Raw genomic sequence first — 22,500 nt, 5'->3', positions numbered from 1 at the left:
CATTTATATATACTCTCTCTCTCTCTCTCTCTCTCTCTCTCTCTCTCTCTCTCTCTCTCTCTCTCTCTCTCTCTCTCTCTCTTCTTTCTCTCTTTCTTCTTTTTCCTTCTTTCTCTTTTTTTTTCCTATCTCGTTTTTTCTTTCTTCCTTTCCTCCCCTCCCCCATCTCTCTCTCTCTCTCTCTCTCTACTTCCCTCCTTCTCTCTCTCTACTCCACTTCCCCACACACCCTCTCTCCCTCTAGCCACCTTTGCCCCCTTCCCCCTCCCTCCCTGCACGCACATAGAGTTTCAATATAAAATTCTTCCCATAACATTATCACGAGAGTCCGTCGCTTAGAAGACTAAGGTTAGACTAAAATTACTTACTTACTTGAGCACTTAATACATATACATTACACACTAACACTCACACACACACACACACACGCACACACACACACACAAACATATATATATAGATATATATATATATATATATATATATATATATATATATTTATATAATAATAAAAACACACACACACACACACACACACACACACACACACACACACACACACACACACACACACACATTGATATTTTCCTTTTCGTTTCAGGGCAAAATTTGTGTATATATATATTTTTTTTCAGTTGCTTGGTCAGTGAGTCAGTCAGTCAGTCAGTCATTCAGTCATCCTGTCAGTCAGTCAGTCAGTCAGTCATTCAGTCAGCCAGTCAGTCAGTCGGCCATTCAATCAGTCAGTTAGGCCTTCCTTTCTCAGTCAGTCAGTCAGTCAGTCAGTGAGTCAGTGAGTCAGTGAGTCAGTCAGTCAGGTAGGCCGTTTGTTTCAGTCACGGCCTGTTAGTTTTGTCAAGAGCGAGAGGGATAAATCACAGGAAATTATGACCGGCTTTCTCTCTCTCTCTCTCTCTCTCTCTCTCTCTCTCTCTCTCTCTCTCTCTCTCTACTCCTTTCCTCCTCTTCTTCCCCTTTTCCCTCTTTCCCTTCCCTTCCTCTCCCCTTTTCTCTCTTCCTTCCTTCTTCCTCCCTTCTCTGTCTCCCTCCACTCCATCCCTTCCTCCTCTCTTCCTTCATTCTCTCTCTCTCTCTCTCTCTCTCTCTCTCTCTCTCTCTCTCTCTCTCTCTCTCTCTCTCTCTCTCTCTCTCTCTCTCTCTCTCTCTCTCCATATGTCATAACATGTGGAAATATTAACGTAGAATTAATACATGTCATATATTCAGCCTCTCTTTCCTACACACACACACACACACACACACACACACACACACACACACACACACAAACACACACACACTCTCTCTAGCGGGCATTACAGAAACTAAACACGTAATCTGTCACCTGTAAACACACACACACACACACACACACACACACACACCTCCCCCCCCCCCTTCTGGCAGCTCAATCCACCGTAATACAGCTTCATAATGACACCCACGTTCGAGTCCCGTCAGCCTGGCAATCCGTAGACTTATTACCCACGGGATTACTCTTCAGGGTCACTGTCAGCTGGGATTGGCAACACTGATCCCTAGAATGATAATTTTTGTTGTTGTTGTTGTTGTAGAGGTGGTGGTGGTGGTGGTGGTGGTGGTAGTGGTGGTGGTGGTAGTAGTAGTAGTAGTAGTAGTAGTCTCTCTCTCTCTCTCTCTCTCTCTCTCTCTCTCTCTCTCTCTCTCTCTCTCTCTCTCTCTCTCTCTCTCTCTCTCTCTCTCTCTCTCTCTCTCTCTCTCTCTCTCTCCTATTTCTCCCTTTTCTTAATTCTTTCTCTCTCCTATGTCTTTATTTATCTTCATTCTTCCTTCCTTTCTTCCTTTCCTCTCTTTTCTCATTCTTTCGTTCCCTTATTTTTTCTTTTCTTCCTTTCATTTCCTTACTTAATAATTATCTCTCCTTTTCCTTCTATTCTTTCTCCTACTCTTCCTCCTTTCATTTAACTTTTCCTCCCTATCTCTACTTCCTCCTTTCTCTCTCCCTACTCGTTTCTACCTTACCTCCCTACCCCTCCCTCTCCCACCCCTTCTCTCTCTCTCTCTCTGCTAATCACACAAGTTTAGGGAGTTTATGAATCACTGAATGCATTACCGTCATCTAGAGTAGCATTGGCTGTTGTTGTGGAGAATGGAGTGACAGGGTCCGCTGCTTATAGTTTTGAGATAGACTAAGATCTTTAAGACATAGGGGGTCCATATTTTTAAGCACATATTTGACACGGGTTTCCTAGGACTTGTGGGCACATCCAGGGGTAGCTTTATGGCCCTGGTGATAGTGTGACCCTTCCTCTGTACCATGAACCTATAATATCACTCGGCAATTAGAAATAGTTAATCTGAGGGTCAAATTCGTAAACACATATTTGACACGGGTTTCCTAGGACTTGTGGGCACATCCAGGGGTAGCTTTATGGCCCTGGTGATAGTGTGACCCTTCCTCTGTACCATGAAGCTATAATATCACTCAAGAGACCCCGATTAATCTCCTTATCGGCGTTTGGAAATAGTTAATCTGAGGGTCATATTCGTGAACACATATTTGACACGGGTTTCCTATGGCTTGTGGGCATTTCCAGGGGTAGTTCTATGGCGCTGGTGGTAGTGTGACTCTTTCTCTGTACCATGAACCTATAATATCACTCGGCAATTAGAAATAGTTAATCTGAGGGTCAAATTCGTAAACACATATTTGACACGGGTTTCCTAGGGCTTGTGGGCACCTCCAGGGGTAGCTTTATGGCCCTGGTGATAGTGTGACCCTTCCTCTGTACCATGAAGCTATAATATCACTCGGCAATTAGAAATAGTTAATCTGAGGGTCATATTCGTGAACACATATTTGACACGGGTTTCCTAGGGCTTGTGGGCATTTCCAGGGGCAGTTATATGGCGCTGGTGGTAGTGTGACCCTTCCTCTCTCATGTCACATATTTACAGATGCCGAAAAGGAGATGAATCGGGTTCTCACGAGTGCAATTTCACATTCATGGTAGAGAAGAAGGGGAACACTACCACTAGGGCCATTAAACTATCCCTGGAAATGCCCCAAAGAACGACGGAAGCCTTGTCAAATATATGCAGGGCGGGGAGCGACACGAGGAAAGGATTCTCCCGTCTCAAGGATTTCCACGCTCTGCTATAGACTGAAGTTAGCGTTGGAAAGTAACCGAAGCATAGTAATGAAAAGTTGTTAAGGTCAAGGAGAGACAGAGTATATATTAATGGGCTGTGTCGCTAACTAAAATACTGTCATGGCGAATACTCGATGTTCGGATACACAACTCCTGTATTCACTCCATCCCTGGTTAGATAATGGGTTGATAGATGGGTAGATAGGTAGAAAAATAGATTGAGATAGATAGATAATGAGAGTGAGAGAGGTAAATGATGAAGTCTGAATGTTTGAAGTACACACACACACACACACACACACACACACACACACACACACATAGTTGAAAGGCTAAATGATTATAATGGAACAAAAGTGCAGCGAGCGTATGTGACTGTGTGTGTGTGTGTGTGTGTGTGTGTGTGTGTGTGTGTGTGTGTGTGTGTGTGTGTATTAATGATCGCCGTCTGCTTACCTGCATACACACACACACACACACACACACACACGTACACACACACGCACACACACACGTACACACGGCTCATTACAACGTACATGCATTATTTCCTGTGTATGCACATGAATCTAACATGGCGGACGATCTCTCTCTCTCTCTCTCTCTCTCTCTCTCTCTCTCTCTCTCTCTCTCTCTCTCTCACACACACACACACACACACACACACACACACACACACACACACACAAAACAGGCAGGCTAGTGCTCTCTTTAAAACCCCATCTTCCTTTCCTTCATTCCTTCCTTCCTTCATTCTCTCCCCTTCCCTCCCTCTCTCTCTCCCTCCCTCTGGCTTAATTAGTTGTTGCCGTGCTGGGGGGGCATCGAGGGGCCGTGATGTGCCGTTGACAAATAGCGGTCACGTCACGCCGAGGATAACACGAGGAAGAGAAAGCGAGAAAAATGAGCCTTTTGTTGTGACTGACTGAGAGAGAGAGAGGGAGGAGGAGGGAGAGGGAGAGGGGGATAGAGGGAGTGGAAGGGAGAGATGGCGGTTGAAGGGAGAAGTAAGGAGGGAAGGAAGGAAGGAGGGAAAGGAAAGGAACAGAAAGAGAAAAAGGGAGAGAAAGAGGAATTGTTTGAGAAAGACAGAAAGGGAGAGACGGGAAGAAGAGAGGAAGGGAAGGAAAAAGACAGAAAGAGAGGTAGAAAGAAAGAGGGAAAGAGATAATAGATAGATATAGATACACAGATAGAAAAATAGATAGAGTGTGCGTGTGTTTGTGTGTGTGAGTGTGTCGAGAAGCCACTGTTTACTTCTCCGTTTCTAGCTAAGCGTATTTCGAGAGGATAAGAAACGCCAAAAAAAGAGAGAAAAAATGCGTAAGGAAAAATAAAGAAAAACCTTGAATCTATTGTTATACGGGGGTCAAAATTGTCCTCAAACTCAAAACTCGTCTCGTCAAAGTTTGCAAAAGAAAAAAAACATCATCCCATCTCTGGCACGGCAGGAAGAGTGGATTTATCTCTCGCGTCTTGGCCTGAATTACGTAAACAGACTCCTATTCCTTCCTTCCTTCCTTCCTTCCTTCCTTCCGTGTTCATTTTGTCCTATCTTCTCCCTTTTCCCTCGTCATACAAACACACTCCCTTCTTCTTTCCCCTTTCTCCTTTCTTCCTTTCTTCCTTTCTTCCTTCCCTCGCTATACAAACACTCCCTTCTTTCCTCTCTCTTCTTCCTTCCTTTCTTCTTTCCTTTCCTTTACTTGTGTCCCATTTTCTCTTCTTCCTCGCGTCTTAAGCTTAACTATACAAACATTCTCCTTTCCTTCCCTTCTCTCCTTCCTTTCTTTCTTCCTTCCTTCCTTCCTTCCTTTCTTCCTTTACTTGTGTCCTATCTTCTCTTCTCCCTTCTTCCTATCCTCTTAAGCTGAGCTACACACACACACACACACTTTCTTTCCCTTCTATCCTTTCTGTCTTTCTTCCTTTCTTTCCATTGCGTCCCATCTTCTCTTCTCCCTCGCGTCTTAAGCTAAACTATACAAACACACTCCCTTCTTCTTTCCCTTCTCTCTTTCCTTCCTTTCTTCCCTTCGTTATTCTTTTCCTCCGTTTTCACTGTTTCGCTTTCTCATTTCTCTTTACAAAGGACCCACTCTCCTTTTTCTCCCTTTCATCCGCGGTTTCTGTCTCTCTTTTTAGCTTGGAGTACGCAAACAGACTCCTCCTCCCTTCCTTCCTTCCTTTGTTTGTGTTTCCTGTTCTCCTGTTACTGTGCAAACCTCCTACAGTCTCTATTCTTCCTTCTTCGTCTATTCCTATCTTCCTTTCCCTCTCTTGCATCCCTTAACAGCCTTCCTCCTCTTCCTTCGACACTTCTTTCTACCCTCCGTACAGTCATCTCTCTTCCCTTCCTTCCTTCCCTTCTCCACATCTCCATTCGCCTCTCGTCTTCCCTTTCAGCCCCTTCCTTTGCATCGAACGCCCAATCTCGTCAGCAAGTAAAAATAAACTTCGCAAAACTTTCCTCTCTTAGGCTATGAAGTTCCCCTGACGGACCAAACGAGAAGGGAAGGGAAGGGGAAGAGACGGGACTTGAGGAACGCCACACAACCACTGCCTGGGATGCTTCAAGTAAACATCTATACAAAAACAACGATAGACACAATAACAAGATTTACTTCGTCTATACCATGGTTCTGATGCTAAGGTGAACGATCCAATACCTTTCTAGACACCTTAAGCATTTGTGGTCACTGAACGAAGGTTTTAAGCGTAGGAAAGCATAGCAGAACATCGTATGACATAATCGTACTAAATTTACGGCTACCAATGGCAAAGTACTTCATTTACACCTGTTTATGATGGTAAGGTTAACTCTATATTGTCTTTCTTAACGGCTAAGACACCCTTTGATAACCATACGAAGATTTAGAACGTAGAAGATCATAGTGGAATATCATAACACATCGTCTCTCTAAGTTTACCGCCTCTAATGACAAACTACCTCGTTCACACATGGTTACAAGTTGGGTAAGGACATCATTTCCCCTCAGTAACAACACAATATAAACATGACTTACCTGAGAAAACTCCATTAGAAGATCAAGATATCACTTTTGGGAGCTCCATGTCACTCTCTCACTCACTCTCTCCCCGCGTTCACCTCTCACAGCTTCCTCTTCCTCTTCCTCCTCCTCCGTGGGCAGCCTCTCATATATACCAAATACCGCTTTAGAAACCCAGACATCTTATCTCTTATTGACATGTATTGAAAACCCTATGCAAATAAACTCTATGTAACTAACGCTATATGATTTCACTAACTCTGTTTTATATTGAACTCTATATGTATTCAACCCTATGTATCAAACCCTATGTATCTGACCCTATTGTAACTGAATTTGTATGAATTTAATCTAACCCTACCGCATCTTATAGCGTCTGGCAATACTGACCTTGAAGTTAAGTGATGCTTGGGTCGTTTGGTGACTGAAATGGAGATTGATTTTGTGACATGTAAAGGAGTTCGTTATAGAGAATGTGTTAGGAGGTACAGAGGAACGACAGATAGATAGATAGGTAGATAGATAGATAGATAGATAGATAGAAAGATAGATAAATAGAGATAGGTAGACACACACAAACACACACATACACACGAAAACAAACTCGCTGCACTAAAACACACACACACACACACACACACACACACACCTCACCACCAAAACAAACACATAATTCTTTTTAACATAAACTTTATTGTGGCACATCTTGTACATGAGAAAAAAAAAACACGAAATAAAACATACAAAAACCGGACCAACAGAGGAGGAGGCGGCGGCAGGTTGTGGCAATAATAAATTCAGCGGGAGTCGAGCCCTGACCACCGGACCGTCGACTTAATTACATCACTGACTGAGCTGAGCGGCCGAGACAAGGCGAGACGAGACGAGGCGTACGGGCTGAGGTCAAAGCTAAGGTCAAAGGTGAGAGGTCAAGGTTAACCTCACGTATTTTGACCAATTTGACCGATTTGACCAAATTGACCGAATAGACCAATTAGACCAATTTGACCGATTTGACTCATTTAATCAATTTGACCAATGTGACCAATCTAACCAATTTGACCAATTTGACCGATTTAACCAATTTGACTAATGTGACCAATCTAACCAATTTGACCAATTTGACCAATTTAACCAATTTGATCAATTTGACTAATGTGACCAATCTAACCAATTTGACCAATTTGACTGATTTAACCAACTTGACCGATTTAACCAATTTGTCAGACTTGACCAATTTGACCAATTTGACCAATTTGACCACTTTTTGACCTCTTGACAGCCCCGGCGATATAAAGTATTACAAAAGACATTCAAATCATCATACATCATCATCATCATCATCATCATGCTATTATTTTTTACATCATTTTTGTTTGTTTATATACGAAATGCTATTAATAATGACGTCATACGCACTTATATTCTTCGTTCGTGAGTTCGTATGTTTGTCCCGCCATAAAAAGAACGGGACATCATCATCGTCATTATACGTATCACCATTATTAACATTTTTATTATTATTATTATCATTATTATTATTATTATTATTATTGTTTATTGTCATTATTATGGATCACAATATGCGTTTATGATGGACAAAAATGACACAGTGAGAGAGGGAAGGAAGGAAGGAAGGAAGGAAGGATGAGGAGAAAGAAAGAAAGGAATGAAGGAATGAAGGAAGGAAGGAAGGAAGGAAGAGGAGAAAGAAGGAAAGGAAGGAGGGATATTAGGATTCATTCAGTATTTTCTATTGCATTTGATAAGAGAAGGAAAGAAGGAAGGAAACGGAAAGAACAAAGAATAGAAAAGGAGGAAATGAAGGAAGGAAGAGGAGGGAAGGAGAGAGGATAAAGAGGAAGGTAAAGAAAGGAAAAGGAGGAGGAAAATGAGGGTACATAAGCTTTTGAATAGAGAGAGAGAGGAAGAGATGGAAGAGGAGGTGGATGCTGGGAAGTGGAGAGGAGGAGGAGGAGGAGGAGGTTGAAAGGTGGAAGCTGAGAGGTGGAGAGGCATAAGAGGTGGATGCTGTGGGTTAAAAAAATGTGAAAAAAACGAAAACCACATGAATGAGATAAAATAAAAATAAATGAGTGAATGAAAGGTTATAATATTGCTGTACACACTCACTCACTCACTCACTCATTCACTCATTCGGGGAGGCTTTCAGATACGAGTGAATGGGAGTTTTTCATTCACATTTTTCTCCCTATTTAGAATTTGAAAAGCCAACCTTCCTTCCTGTTTTTTCTTCCTTTCGACTAGACAGCTTAATGATCGTACCTTTCCTCACAAACACACACACGCACAAACACACGAACACACACACACGCAAACAAACTCAGATAGTTAGAAAAAGTCGAGACAAAACGGTCCTTTCCATCACGCGTTTTCCCTTACACTTCTCTCTTAATATGGTATAACTAATTTTTCCTGCGTGGTATGAGGTACAATTCACTATATAATTTCTTCACCCTGTTGACTGTTGATTGGATTGACGTCTTGACACTTGTATTTTTGGGTTCAGATTCTTCTTCTTCTTCTGAGTTAAGGAGAATCACACAAAATCTTACTTGGAAACGAAGGAGAGGGATCCGAGACTTCAATCCCTTCATCCATAGAAACAGCAGAACATCAATAGAATCCAACTCAAATTATACGAAATCTTGAGAGGATCAAATCAAATATAAAGTAATCAGAATCCACATCAATTAATAATACAAAAAGTCGATACCAATTTAGCTTTTTTTCCATATCATAATTACTCCTTTAAATGAAACTATGAAAATTAATACAACGTCAAATCCATTCTTAAACAAAAACCTAAACAAAACCTCAGAATCCACATCAACAATAGCGAAATGGTTAATAATAATAAAAAAAATTCCATATCATAATGACTCAAAAAGTGAAAACGAGGAAATTAATTAACTGTTCAAATCCATTCTTAAACCAACAAAACCTCAAAATCCACATCACAATATTAAAGATAATGATAATAATAATAGTTTTTTTCTCCCCATATAATAGTTGTCATTTTAATTAAGTCGAAGGTCTGACTCGAGGTAGACCGAAAGAGCGCGAGATCAAGAGGGAGCGAGTGCCCGGAGAAAAAGCTCATTTCAATCAGACTGAGGCTTAGAATTCAGTCCCTTTTAATCCTTCATTCCGACGACAACTCCATTCAACTTCCTTCTTTTCTATTCTCATTCTATCTTTATTCTATTCCTCATTCTCTTCTTCATTCTGTCCTGTCTTCATTCTATTCTTCATTCTAATATATCTTCATTCTATCTTCATTCTCCTCCCTCCTCTCCTTCTCTTCTCTCTGTTCCTCCTCTTCCTCATCTTGTTCTTCCTGTTCTTCTTCCTATATAGAACAAAGAAGAACACTAGAAGATGATGTTTTTGTTCTCCTCTTCCTCCTCCTCCTCCTCCTTCTCCTCTCTCTCGTTCTATTCTTCCTCTTTCTCTAGGTCTCAAAGATGCACTCGTTCTCCTCCTCGTTCTCGTTCTCCACCCACAAGAACGAGACACCAAGAAAAGCCGTTTGATTCGCTATATTTGGGTCTTCCGAGGTGCAGTTCCGATTCGATCCTAAGTCTTCCTCCTCCCAACGCAATCCCACTCCGTCATTAGGGGATCGGGTTGCTTAATCTCCCTCTAAACAGCCTCAGACCCGCTGCTAAGGGTTTCGGAGCGCGCGCGAGAGAGAGCGAGAGAGATGGAGAAAGAGGGAGAGAGGAAGCAATCAAGTAGTATAAACATCATCCTCATTAAAACAGGGATAAAACGCGTAATAATAATAATAACAACAGTAATAATTTTTCCTTCCCTCTCCTTCCCTTTACTAGTACGTGGAAAAAAGGAATCAAGGCATTGCATCATTAAGAACAGAGAGATAACAAACGTAATAATAATAATATTAATAATGATAATAATAACAGTAATACCAGCCTTCCTTTCTCTACGAGTGTCTGTATTTTGGTTGCCTTTCGATGTGGGTATAAAAACAACAGCAGAACAGAACACGCCCGCTTTTCTTTGCCAGGAGTTAACAGGAAGCGCGTCACGTATAGAAGGATGAAGAATCTGTATTTGGGGTTTCAATTCGCTGTGGGTCTAAAAACTAACAACAGAACAGAACACGTCCGCTTTTCTTTGCCAGGAGTTAACAGAAAGCGCGTCACGTATAGAAGAATGAAGAATAATAATGTCAGTAGCAAGTCTTCCCTTCTCTTTCCTGTATTTGGGGTTTCAATTCGCTGTGGGTCTAAAAACTAACAACAGAACAGAACACGCCCGCTTTTCTTTGCCAGGAGTTAACAAGAAGCGCGTAACGTATAGGAACTTGACTAATAATGATCATAATAGTAATAGCATTCTTTCCCTTAACTCTCTTTTGCTACTGTTTGTATTTGGGTCTAAAAACTATCAACAGAGTAGAGAACGTCCGCTTTTCTTCGGCCAGGAGTTAACTAGAGGCGCGTAACGTATGGGAACTTGACTAATAATGATCATAATAGTAATAGCATTCGTTCCCTTCACGTCCCTTTACCACTGTGTGTATTTCGGTCTAAAAAGTAACAACAGAGTAGAGAATGTTCGCTTTTCTTAGGCCAGGAGTTAACAAGAGGCGCGTAACGTATATAAGAACTTGATTAAAAACGATCATAATAGTAATAGCACTTTCCTTTACCTTCCTTTCGCTACTGTTTGTATTTGTGTCTAAAAAGTAACAACAGAGTAGAGAACGTCCGCTTTTCTTCGGCCAGGAGTTAAGAAGAGGCGCGTAACGTATAGAGCCCCTGAAGTTACGAGCCCAATTAAGTCCGGCTTCCCGAGGTCCGCCTTCAGAAGCGAGGAGATACGTTTGCACTCCGCGATGTCGACTCGAATGGACGGAGCCGATTCTTTTTTTCTCTGTCCCTCTCTGGCGTTTGTTCTTGTTGTTCGTGTTCATGCTTATTTTTTTTCTTCTTCTTCTTCATCTATATATATTTACGTCTACAGTTCATGGTTTCGTAGTACATATTTTCTGCTTGTATTAGTTTTTCTTTCTCTTTTCATTGATTTCCTGATGTCTTTCGTAACTTTTGAACCTCGCTTTTAAGTCGAATCAAGACGGGAGCTTCATGTCACGTCCTTTATAGATTCATAGACGACATGACTCACTGATCTCTCGCCTTCCTTCCTTCCTTCCTTTTATCTTCTTCACGAAACAAGAGGCTGTTTTTCGAATTCGTGTCATGTCGTTTATAGATTCATAGACGACATGACTTCTTAATCTCTCTCTCGCCTTCCTTCCTTCCTCAATCTCTTCCTCGACGGAGCTTCTTCATCATCATAATACAAGAGTGTCATAAAGCGGTTTTTTGAATCTTCCTGCTTTGCCGGTAAAAACTAACCTTACTCAGATGGCTTAACTTATGATACAGAGTCGTTTTAACACTACTGATTAGATTCGTATTTTGACGCGGGACACGATTGTCATATCCTCAAAAAATGAAAATATATAAAAACAAAAGAAAGAAGAATAAAAAACGCAGAAAATTCCCGTATTATGCACAGAGAGAAATTAATCGAGATCACATGACTAAAAACAGTTTGATTTCTTTGACGAAATAAATAAAAAAATACTCTGGAAATACATGAGCGAATATCTTGCGAATAATTCAGTTTATCATCAACGAAAAGCAGTGAATATTCTCAACATTAATGGAGATATTGTGGGTCAAAATGAGGTGTAGGAGTATCTTACGAATATCTTGCGAATAGTATTTTTTTCCCATCAACGGAGTGAAGTGAATATCCTCAAGACTAATGGGAATATTGTGAGCTAAGATGAGGTGCAGGAATATTCAAGATCTTTAACGTCAAAAAATATCATTATCTTTGAACGTAAAAATGCAAACAAATGAGCGAATGTCCATATCTTTTGCCATTAACGAAGTGAAGTGGATTTTCTCAACACTAATGGAGATACTGTGAGTCAGAATGAGGTGTAGGAACATTCATGACCTTCTCACGCCTGCTGATGAGAAACACGTGTCCGCCCAGGTGAGGTTGAGTAAGGTCACTCGAGTTACCTGGGAAAGTTAAAGTTTGACGACCAATTAAAACTTTTGCAAATTACTGACGCCGGAAAATATGCGAAGAAAATATGATAATAAACTTCATATAATGTCGCATTGAAGAACTTGAGAAACTGTGAGTCAAGTTATGTGTCAAATTATTCGTGTGGCAAATTAACCGAATAAAAAAAAGTAAATAAGAATACAATGACACTAAAGACTCGACATCAAGGAGATACAAAAGCAAAGAAAATACTTATTGACCAGTGTTTCCATTTCTTCGTTGGGTTAAATCTTGAAACAAAAAATAATAAATACAGTAATCCTAAAAATCGACATCAGTATAACATGAAGATAAAGAAAATACATATGAATTACTTTTTTTTAATCATGCTGGTCAAATGAAACGACAAGTACAAGATCCGAGTGATATATTTGACCTAACTGATCTTATGGCGGTCAAATCTTCGGTCAAAACTTTCGCGTGTCAAATTAGTCAAAACATAAACGTAAACAAAAACGCAATAATACCAAAAATCAACACAAATATGACAAGAAAACAAAGAAAATACGTGTTGTCGACATTTTCTTATATATCAGACACATGAAATAGAAAAATCAATTACTACTCGATCCAATTTTCATCTCGGTCAAAAATCTTCGCCTAACAAATAAATAAATAATAAAATAAAATAATAACAATAAGATTCCACGTCAACAAAGTATGAAAACAAATAAAAAACACATCGATCAGTTCTTCTTTTAATATTGGTCATAGGAAATACATATTCAGACCCGGGCGTCCATTTCTTCGCCCGGTCAAAAAAGCTCTCGGCGTGACAAATCAACTCCAATGGAAAAAGTAAACATAAATAAACACTAACAAAAATCAACTTAGGAAATACGTATCAACCACCCTTCTGCTGAACCTCCGTCAGTGGAAATACAGTACAGACCCAAGCGTTCTTTTCTTCGCCCAGTGAAAACCTTAAAACTCTCTCTCTGGGCGTGACAAATCAACCCTATGAATCACTTCTAATACCCCCTTCGTAAATTAAGTCTTTCTCACACGCGTTTCCTCAGCAGCAAGACGCTCGAAGGGATTTTAAGGAATCGACTCATAAATTCCAGGAACCAATTATTTTAGCTTTTTGTTTTAGGAGCCGGAGAGGGAGGGGGAGAGGGGGGTAGAGAGAGAAGGGTGAGAGCGAGAGCGAGAGATAGATAAAGAGAGAGAGAAAACAAGCGATCTAGAACCAGAGATAGATGTTGATAGATACAGATATTAAGAGAACGAGATATATAGATAGATAAATATAGATAGATAGAGAGGTAGAGAGAGAGAGGGACAGAGTTATAGATGAGAGAATTAAGGCGAAAATGGAGTCTTTGGTAAATGCATTTCTCGCCATTCTACAAAGCCTGACTAGATTGTGTGAACTAGAAACAAGTCAAGAACAGATTCAGTGTAAAAAAAAGTCATCTCTCTCTGGCTCCTTATTCAGAACTTTTTTAGAACCTCCAAGAAAACAAAAAAATGAAGATAAAAAAAGCTCATTGTTATCATCCTTTTTCCTCACCTTGCAAGAATTCGAGCTTAAAGAATAATAATAAAAAAAGAAATAAACTAAAAAATAAACCTTAAAAACGAGAGAATACTATACAAGTCTTGCTCTTAAAACCTAAAATCAAACTTAAACTAATAAAACTAAACCTAATAATGATAAGTACAAGTAATATTTGGCTATGGGTGTGGGTAATACAAGTAATACAACAGGTAATACAGGTAATGAAGATACACCTGTGCTTAATCAACGTCTGGACAACACCTGCAATCAACCACCCAACAAATATGAGACCAGGTGGAGGTGTCGGGCGGGAGTCACTAATAACCAGCCGCAGACAAGGTGAGCACAGGTTAAGTTACTGTACAAAACTTAGCAATAATCAACGTAGCACCATATGGGGTGGGCCAAGACGCGCGGGTATACTCAGGTAGCTTCAGACCCGGCCGATGGAGTGACGTTAGGGAAATATTCGAGATGGAGAGGGAAGGGAGAGGGATAGAAAGAGAAATACAGGGAGAAGACAGAGTGGTTAGGGGATGAATAGGTAGGCGGAGAGGAGAGGAAAAGGGAAGGAGGGAAGAGGAAAGAGGGAAGAGGAAGAAAAACGTACATTATTAACTAGAAACGAAGTGCAAAATAATAAAGAGAATAGATGGACAGAGAGGTAGGATAAGTGACGTTAGCGAATATGGAAGAGGAAGAAGAAGAGGAAAGAGAAGAGAAAGAAAGAACGTATATCACTAACTTCTTTCCTTTCCTTTAGTTAGTTAGTTGAGAAATGCTGAGAGAGAGAGAGAAACGGAAAGAGAGTAGTTTGGGACACGAATAAGTATATCCAACTCTAGAACGTCTAACCTCCCTTCCTATAACCCAATCTCTCCATCTTATTAACGTCAAGCTCAAGTTCAGACACATTTCAACCCAGTATCCCAACCACGTGAAGCTACCCGGTCCCTTCTCTGTATCTTGGGGTGGACGATGTGACAGGAGAGGTAAGGTGAAGAGGGGGAGACGGGGGGCGTGACCTAACCTGACCTGACGTGACGGGGTGCGCAAGACGACCTGATCTAACTTGACCTGATCTGACCGCCTGCCTCTTCGTTTTCCGCGGTCAGTAGTCGAGATTCGTGGTTTTCTTTCGTTTTCTGGCTTCTTAATCGTGTGTGTTGAATGTGGGCAACCTAGTTCTTAGTTTTCTCTTCGTTGAGGGCAAGATAATGGGTTCGAATATCTTGGTTTTCTTTTGGTTGTCGTGAGTGAGTGGTTTTCTGGTTTCTAAGACGCATGTGTGTGTGTAGGGAATAGTAGAGAACAACCGGGTATTCGTTTTCCTTCGTTGAGACCAAGATGTTGTCAGTTGGGTATCTTTCCTTGTTTTCTTTTCGCTATCAAGATCGGTTTTCTGGTTTCTAAGGCGTGAATTGAGTAAACAAGAGTGATTTAGCCTTTCCCTTTCTCTTTCTTCTAAGGTAAAGTTGACTGAACGTGAAACAAGAAGAAAAAAACCTTGATAATTCCTTTCCATTTTCTCTCTTTTAAGGCAAACTCAACCGAACGTGAAACTAGGAAGAGAAATAACTGATAATACTTCCCTTTTTCTCTTTCATTTAACGCAAACTTGACCGAACGTGAAACAAAGAAGAAAAAGAACCGAATAATACTTCTCTCTTTTCTCTCTTCTAACGCACATTCAATCGAACGTGAAAGAGAGAAGGAAAAAAACTGAATAATACGTCTTTCTTTTCTCTCTTCTAACGCAAACTCAATCGAACGTGAAAGAGAGAAGGAAAAGAACCGAATAATACCTCTTTCCTCTTCTCTGTCCTACCTCGACTGTGGTCATCGAGGGAGGAAACAGTTCAAACCAGCGCACCAGAGAGTGGACATCTATGTAACATTCAGCGTCGCCAAATTATCGCACATTGCATTTTCCTAGTTTCTGACCGATAACTAGAGCGAAAATCAAACAAATGAACATCAATAGATAAGAGTTTTAACGCTAACTCTAATTTTCTATCGTTATTTGTGTAGGTACGAGAGTCTGAGGCTTAGAAATGATAGAAACAATGTGGTGAATACGATAATCTGGTAACATTTCACGAAGGCATCCGACGAGAGAGGGAGAGAGGGAGAACGAGAATGAGCTGCCCCTTTAGTGAGTTTAGCCGCTATGAATGTTTGAAAGCGGCGGTCTCGTGAGGGTTTTACGAATTCATGCGTTCGATTCTGGAGCCCAAAAACGTGTAGACAGATAAATAGGAGATGCGGAATTCGAAGCAACGTATGGATGAGGGATTTTTTGGCTTGGGAATGAAAAAAAAAATGATGAAAGTATGAAATTATTGAACCTCTCCGAGTGTAAAAATTAGGAACAATGCATCAAGGCTTTTGAGAAGGGAGATAAAAAGTGATGGAAAAACGGATCGTATGAAAAAAAGATCGCTGGGTAGAAGGTGAATAGAAAAGTGGAAAAAATACGCATGCGCCATCTTTTGAGGAAGGAGATAAAAAATATGTAAAAATGGACCATACGGAAAAAAGATCATTGGCTAGAAAGTAAAAGTGTGATGATTCTTAACTCCAAAAAATGAATAAAAAATGGAAACAACACACGCGTCATCTTTTGAGGAATGCCAAAAAGAATAATGAAAAAACAGACGTACCAAAAAAAAAATTATAAAAGTTCATCGGCTAAAATTCAAAACTTGTGATTGCTGTTAACGTTCGAAATAAAACGTGTAGACAATGATACGTTAGATCTTTTTTATGCTTTCTTACTTACTGAAAAGACATTGAAAAAAAGGGTTAAGGGAAAAATATGACTGAATAAAAGGGAGAAATTGCAGCCCTTTGAAGCAACAGATGATGGTTATTCGATCGGGGAAGAAAAAGCAGAAAAAAAGGAAAGAAAAGAGAAGGAAAATAAGTATAATGGCGAATGAAAACTAAAAAAATAAGAATGAAAGGGAAAATGAATGTGATCTTTTTGTCTCTTATTCTCCCCAAAAATAGAAAAAAAGTGAAAAAAAAGTCGATAGAATAAATATCTTACTTACTGAAAAGACAATGAAAAAAGGGTTATGGAAAAGCGATGTATTGATAAAAGGGAGACATTGCAGCCTTTTGAAGCAACAGATGATGGTTATTCGATCGGGGAAGAAAAACCAGCAAAAAATAAAAGAGAAGAGAACGAAAAAATATAATGGCGAATTGAAAACTAGAAAAATAACTATGAAAGAGACAATAAATGTGATCTCTTCGTCTCTTTCTCTCCCAAAAGTAGATAGAAAAAAAGAAAAGAAAAAAAAACAGAAAAAGAAAAGAACATCCGCTTGACTTTCGAGTGGTACAGGAACCGAAAGAATGAAAAAAAAAGGAAAATAAAAAGGAACAATAAAAGAAAGACAAAAAAAAGATGCACAGTTCCCGAAGGGCGATTCACCTTGAAAATTTTATGGCGCGAATTTTGAAGTTTGTTAAAAAAGTAAAAAAAGAAAAAGAAAAAAGAAAGAAAATAAGAAACGCTTGTGGCCACCTGCAGTCAATTACGTTTTTTTTTTTAGATTATTTCAGAAAAAGTTTATGAACGAGAAAGAGAGAGAAAGAGAAAAAGAAATATATTATCCGTATCGCAACTGATCTAACATTTTTTCTCTAACTTTTCCTTCGTCAAAAATAGATAAACAGAAGAAGAAGAAGAAGAAGAAAAAAAAGAAGGAAAGGAAGAAGAGAAAGTGAAGGACAGGAGAATTGCATTATGGGCTCCAGAAAATAAAAGAAAAAAGAAAAGAGAAGAAGAAAAACAAAAACAAATAAAGAGAAGAGAGAAGGGAGGAGGAAAGGACGAAGAGAAAGAGAAGGAGAGAGAGCAAGAGTTATAATATGGACGCAAAAACAAAAGAAAAACAGCAAACAAAACAAAAAATAGACAGAAAAACGAGAGAGAGAGAGAGAGAGAGAGAGAGAGAGAGAGAGAGAGAGAGAGAGAGAGAGAGAGAGAGAGAGAGAGAGAGAGAGAGAGAGAGAGAGAGAGAGAGAGAGAGAGAAGGAAAGAAAAAAGAAAGAAGGAAAGAAAGTAGTGGTCAAATATGTGTTTAAACGAATCAAAAAAAACAAAAAACAAAACAAAACCAGAAAAAAACGAGACACAGAAAGAGAGAGAGAGAGAGAGGGAGGGAGAGAAAGAAGGCAACCCGTATTGACAATGGAAATCAATACCTGCTTACTGTCCAATATATAACGGAACTCTGCGGGTCATTTTGGCATCGGGTAAGGGAGGGAGAGAGGAAAGGGAAGAAAGGGAAGGCCAAGAAGGAGAAGACAGCTGGTGGTGGTGGTGGTGGTGGTGATAGTGGAGGAGGTGGTGGTGGTGGTGGTGGTGGTGAGAGCAACTGAATTCCAATACCAAAAGACTCCTTGAAAGAGGGCGAGAAAAAAAAAATATGTGTGTGTGTGTGTGTGTGCGAAGGGAAAGAATGTGTGTGTTGGGGGGGGGAGGAGGAGGGGGGGGTTTGTGTGTGTGTGTGTGTGTGTGTGTGTGTGTGTGTGTGTGTGTGTGTTATAGTAGAGAGAGAGAAAAAAAAACCGTAGAGGGAACAGAGTGAAGGGAAAAAATTGAAAAAAATATGACTCGAGGGAATTCTAACAGAGCGAGTGAGGAAAAAAGAATACTGTGTTGCATGGAGAGATAACAGAAGGGAACCCGCAACACCTGGGAATACCTGGCGCAACACAACAACAGCAGCCTGAGACACGACTTGGAACACAGCTGATCCGCGCGAATAAAAAGAAAAAGAGAGAAAAAAGGATAATCTTTGCCCTCTGTTTTGTTTTCTCTCTCAGTTTCACGTTCGTCTCTTCTTAGTTTCATTTTTTCTTAGAAGTTTCATGTCCGTTTCTCCTTAGTTTCGTTTTTCCTTCTCAGTTTCTTTCTTTCTTACGCTTTTTCTCTTTTCATTTTTATGCTTCGAAGTTTCATTTTTTTCTTTCTGAGTTTCACGTTCGGTTCTGAGTTTCACGTTTCGTTTATCCCAAAAAATCTCCTCAAAACAACAACAAAAAAAGGAAACAAATTAAAACTTAAAAAAAAACTTCAAAATGCTATCCTCTGCCTATTGTTTTCTCGCAGTTTCACGTTCGATTCTCCTAAGTTTCGTTTAAGTTTGCTTCATATTCATACGATTTAAGTAAGTTATGCTGTTACTTATAATAGTAGAGAAAAGTCCTAAATAAATGAACTACCTCGTCTCCTAAGCATTCGTTGACAAGATGAGCAATTATGAATGAACTAAGAAAGACAGTATTGATTGTTTTTCGAAGTCGGAGGAATAATATTAATAGTTCGAGATGGTGTGTAAATCCTATAAAAAGCCGTTCGTCAGTTGTCTCAAATCACAAAGGAAAAAACAGCAAGAAAATCAATGAAAACACCGAGAAAAAAGACCATATTTGTTGTTTTTCCGATGTCGTATCAATAATAGTAATTCGAGTTGGTGTGAATCCTATAGAAAGCCGTTCGTCAGTTGTCTCAAATCACAAATAGGAAAACAGCAAGAAAATCAATGAAAACACAAGAGAAAAAAGACCATATTTGTTGTTTTTCCGAAGTCGTATCAATAATAGTAATTCGAGTTGGTGTGAATCCTATAGAAAGTCGTTCGTCAGTTGTCTCAAATCACAAAGAAAAAAACAGCAAGAAAACAAATGAAAACACCGAGAAAAAAGACCATATTTGTTGTTTTTCCGATGTCATATCAATAATAGTAATTCGAGTTGGTGTGAATCCTATAGAAAGTCGTTCGTCATTTGCCTCTAAAACAAAACCCGCCAAGAAATCGATTAAGACATGAAGAAAAGACAAAAACACAAGCCATTTCCACTCGCCAGACACTTAACAAACACATTCCCGATCGGTAGTTAATATACAGCCATAAAAAAGTGCTCAAAACCTTATAAGTTACCAAATACTGAAGAGATATTTAACCCTAGATGTGAAAAGGTCTTGACAACTCGCCTATTTCTCCTTCCTTCCTCTCATTCTTATACTTCCTTTCTTCTTCTTTTTCTCTTCCTTTCCTTCTTCCTTTTCCTTTCCTCCTGCTGTTTTGATTTTGATAACTCGTTCTTTTCATCTTCCTTTCATCCATTCTTTCTTTTTATTTCCGTTTCCTTTCCTTTCTTTCGTCTCCGTTCTCTTCTTCCTTCTTCTGCAGTTTAGATTTTGACTGACTAACTGACTGACTAACTGACTGACTGTTCTTGGTTTGAGTGGCGTGAAGAACCTAATCTCCTGTTCTCAAGGCCTTTCTTAACTTCTTCCTCGCCTCGCCTTCCTTCCTTCCTTCCCTCACGACTCTAGACTGAGAGACTTCGCAGCCCTCTGAAGGCACTGTCGAGCTGTCTTGTTGAAGCGTTGACTCGGTTTTGGTTTACTTCTGTTACTTATTCACTCATTCATTTACTCACTCGTTGGTTGATTTACTTGCTTACTCACTCACTCACTGGTAGATTCATAAGCTTACGAACTCCCTCATTCACTTACCCACTTATTGGTTGACTGATTATCTTGCTTACAAACTCTTTAAATCATTCACTCACTTACTTACTCACTTATTTGCTTTCTCACTCACACACACACACACACACACACACACACACACACACACACACACACACACACACACTGTACACCTCCACCAAGCTCAGACGCCCTAAACAAGACACGCAACACTCCAGAAACACAAATTTCAACCCCATATAAAAACACAAACACAAGAACACAACATCTGACAAAGAAAACGAACGAACGGTCGACACACACACACACACACACACACACACACACACACACACACACACGTCCGTATCACGTCCTTGTCACGCCCGCCCATAGCCACGTACAGGTGCGTGGATGGGGCGTGATTGGATGGATGGCCAGGAGAGATGAAGCTGCTCAATCTCGTGCCTGTCCGTGATTTTTGAGTGAGGTTTCTAAGGACAGTTATTTCGTCTTTAGTTTTGGTTGAGTCCGTGGTACGTGGTGGAGTTGAAGTTCACTATGGTCCGTGGTGGTGGTGGTGACTTTTTTCATCACCACAACACCAGCACTTTCATCACCGCCACTGGAGTCACACACGAAGTAGGAGGAGAAGAGTATCACCACTATCTCCATCTTCCTCCTTTTTCTCCTCCTTCTCCTCTAAGGAATACATTTATCTTACATCACATTTTTGAGCATTGGCGTGTGTTTGGAGAGGAGGGAGGGAGGGAGAGAGACACAGAAAGAGAGAGAAGTAGAAGAGAAAACGTATATACACACACACGCACACGGGTCTCACATCGCACCGTTCCTCTCTTCCACGGTCTTAAAATATCACACGTTTCTCGGCAAGCCAATGAAGGGAGGGTCTTGATATGTGCTGTCATGCTACGTGTCACAGTTTCCTCAGCGTTTTGGGACATGGAGACTTAGGACACGGAGGGAGGAAGGAAGGGACGGTACTCTTTCTCCTCCTTCGTCTTCCTCCTCCTCCTTCTCCTCTTCCTCGTTTTCGTATGGGAAGAACGAGAGGTTGAGATGACGTTCGTTGCATCATGTTGAAAGTTAGTGATAATCGCACTCCTCCTCCTCCTCCTCCTCCTCCTCTTCCTCCTCCTCCTCACTCACTGTCTGGCTTGTGGCGTCCGTCCACTGAGAGCTCCATCAGGGGGTATACGGGAAGCTGATTGGCGTGGACCCTCTCCCTCTCTCTGCCTCTCTCCCTCCGCCAGCCACGTCCGCCGCTCGCCAGCCACGCCGCCGCCCACCACTCCTCGCTCATCTCACTGGGCTGCGTCGCGTGTCACAGGAGGGAGAGAAACACGTCGTCGGCAATTGATTTTCCACCTCCCTCTCTCCCTCTACCTCTCACTTTGGCACTCGCACTCTGGATTTAGACACGTCGCGGCTCTTTTCACGGGGCGGTGACGGTGGTCCGAGGCGGCGGCGGCGGCAGCGGCGGCGGCGGCGGCGGCGGTGATCCAACAGACTGGCGGAAAAGTGTAGTCGTGGACCTTGACGGCTCGACGCGCGCGGCTCACCACCGTCACGCCGGGAAAGATTAATTCAAGGGACGGTCCCACGACGCCGCTGTGCCATGCCGCGGCCTCAACAGGTAGCGTTCATCGTACCTGACTGGAGGCCTTGAAGGGGGGCAGGGCAACGGCAAGGGTGAGGGTAAGGGCGCCACGTATGGCAGTCCCTCATCACCTCACCGCACTAAGACGCTCTCCTTTGCCTTCCTCACCCTCCCTTACCCTCCCTCCGCCACATATAAACAAGTCACTAGGTTTTCCGCCCCCCGTCTCACACCAGGTGCCCCCGGTGCTCCAGGGGCACGCCGACCCCCACGGGCGATGGCTGGGCGGCATCAGGGGCGAAGGTGGAGAGCATGGGGGCGTGGGGCGGCGGGTGGGAGCGAGTGGGCGACTGCGCGGGGTACTGGGCGGCCGGCGACGAGGTGGACGAAACGGGGATATTCATGGACCCGTTTCTGATGTAGTCCTTGGGGAAGTGAAGCTTGGAGGGCGCGTTCCTCCTCAGCGAGCCGTTGTTCTGCGTGAGGGCGTGGGAGTGGGCGGTGAGCGGGGCGTGCGTGGGCGGCTGGTAGGTGTTGTATCGCGTGGACAGCGGGTACATAGGGTCGGAGGCGGGGATGTTGTAGTGGTCGGGCGT

At 41.4% G+C, this 22,500-nt stretch overlaps 1 protein-coding gene across 1 annotated transcript in view; it reads right to left on the bottom strand.

Moving 5' to 3' along the window:
- Positions 1–18,302: 18,302 nt before the first annotated feature.
- The window catches only part of LOC127008756 (nephrin-like), a 102,329-nt gene continuing 98,131 nt past the window's right edge, over positions 18,303–22,500 (bottom strand). Inside the window, exon 21 of the mRNA XM_050881122.1 lies at positions 18,303–22,500. This exon is cut by the window's right edge and continues 59 nt beyond it. Within this exon, the coding sequence (XP_050737079.1) occupies positions 22,132–22,500 (369 nt within the window). The 3' untranslated portion in view covers positions 18,303–22,131.

This window comes from Eriocheir sinensis, chromosome 38, assembly GCF_024679095.1.
Source record: "Eriocheir sinensis breed Jianghai 21 chromosome 38, ASM2467909v1, whole genome shotgun sequence".
Lineage (NCBI taxonomy): Eukaryota > Metazoa > Arthropoda > Malacostraca > Decapoda > Varunidae > Eriocheir > Eriocheir sinensis.
Note: the sequence above shows the minus strand (reverse complement) of the source record. Positions and strands in the feature narration are given on the sequence as shown.